Consider the following 505-nt stretch of genomic DNA (forward strand, 5'->3'; position numbering starts at 1 on the left):
CATCACGCACCGCAGACTTGGGGTGGGGAGGGGGGAGCAGGCGTGAAGGGCGCACGCGCGGGGCTCGGCGGGACAGACCAACAGTGCCGCGAGGGGGAGCCCCGCAGAGCGATCCCACCCCGCCCAAGAGCTTCGTGACGGAAGATTTCTAAACAGCTCCTGTTTCGAGCGTAAAGAACATTTTTAAAAAATCGAAAACTAGAATTATGTTACTGCCGTTATTTTTCCCTGGTGATCTCCAATACTGTAAGAATCAGCCTCTTTGTCTCTCTGACACCGCCTGAAAGTTTGCGTAATAAACAGGCCAGAATCATATTTTGAAGTTGTGGGAAAGACCATTTCGTAGACACGAGATTCGGACAGAAGGGTGAAGGAAAGACCGTGCTGTCCCTCTAGGACAGAAAGCAGGCTCGGCAGTTCCAGACGGCAGCATTCAGATGCGGCTCACGGCAGCCTCTGGCCCTCGGCGTTAATGGAATAAAAAGGGCCCGGCAGGGGCGGGGAC

At 54.7% G+C, this 505-nt stretch overlaps 1 protein-coding gene across 1 annotated transcript in view; it reads right to left on the reverse strand.

Moving 5' to 3' along the window:
- The window catches only part of SDHA (succinate dehydrogenase complex flavoprotein subunit A), a 15,343-nt gene extending 14,989 nt beyond the window's left edge, over positions 1-354 (reverse strand). Inside the window, exon 1 of the mRNA XM_031055662.1 lies at positions 337-354. Within this exon, the coding sequence (XP_030911522.1) occupies positions 337-339 (3 nt within the window). The 5' untranslated portion in view covers positions 340-354. The remainder of the gene's footprint in view (positions 1-336) is intronic.
- Positions 355-505: the final 151 nt, after the last annotated feature.

The sequence above is a fragment of the Geospiza fortis genome, unplaced genomic scaffold (assembly GCF_000277835.1).
Source record: "Geospiza fortis unplaced genomic scaffold, GeoFor_1.0 scaffold206, whole genome shotgun sequence".
Taxonomy (NCBI): domain Eukaryota; kingdom Metazoa; phylum Chordata; class Aves; order Passeriformes; family Thraupidae; genus Geospiza; species Geospiza fortis.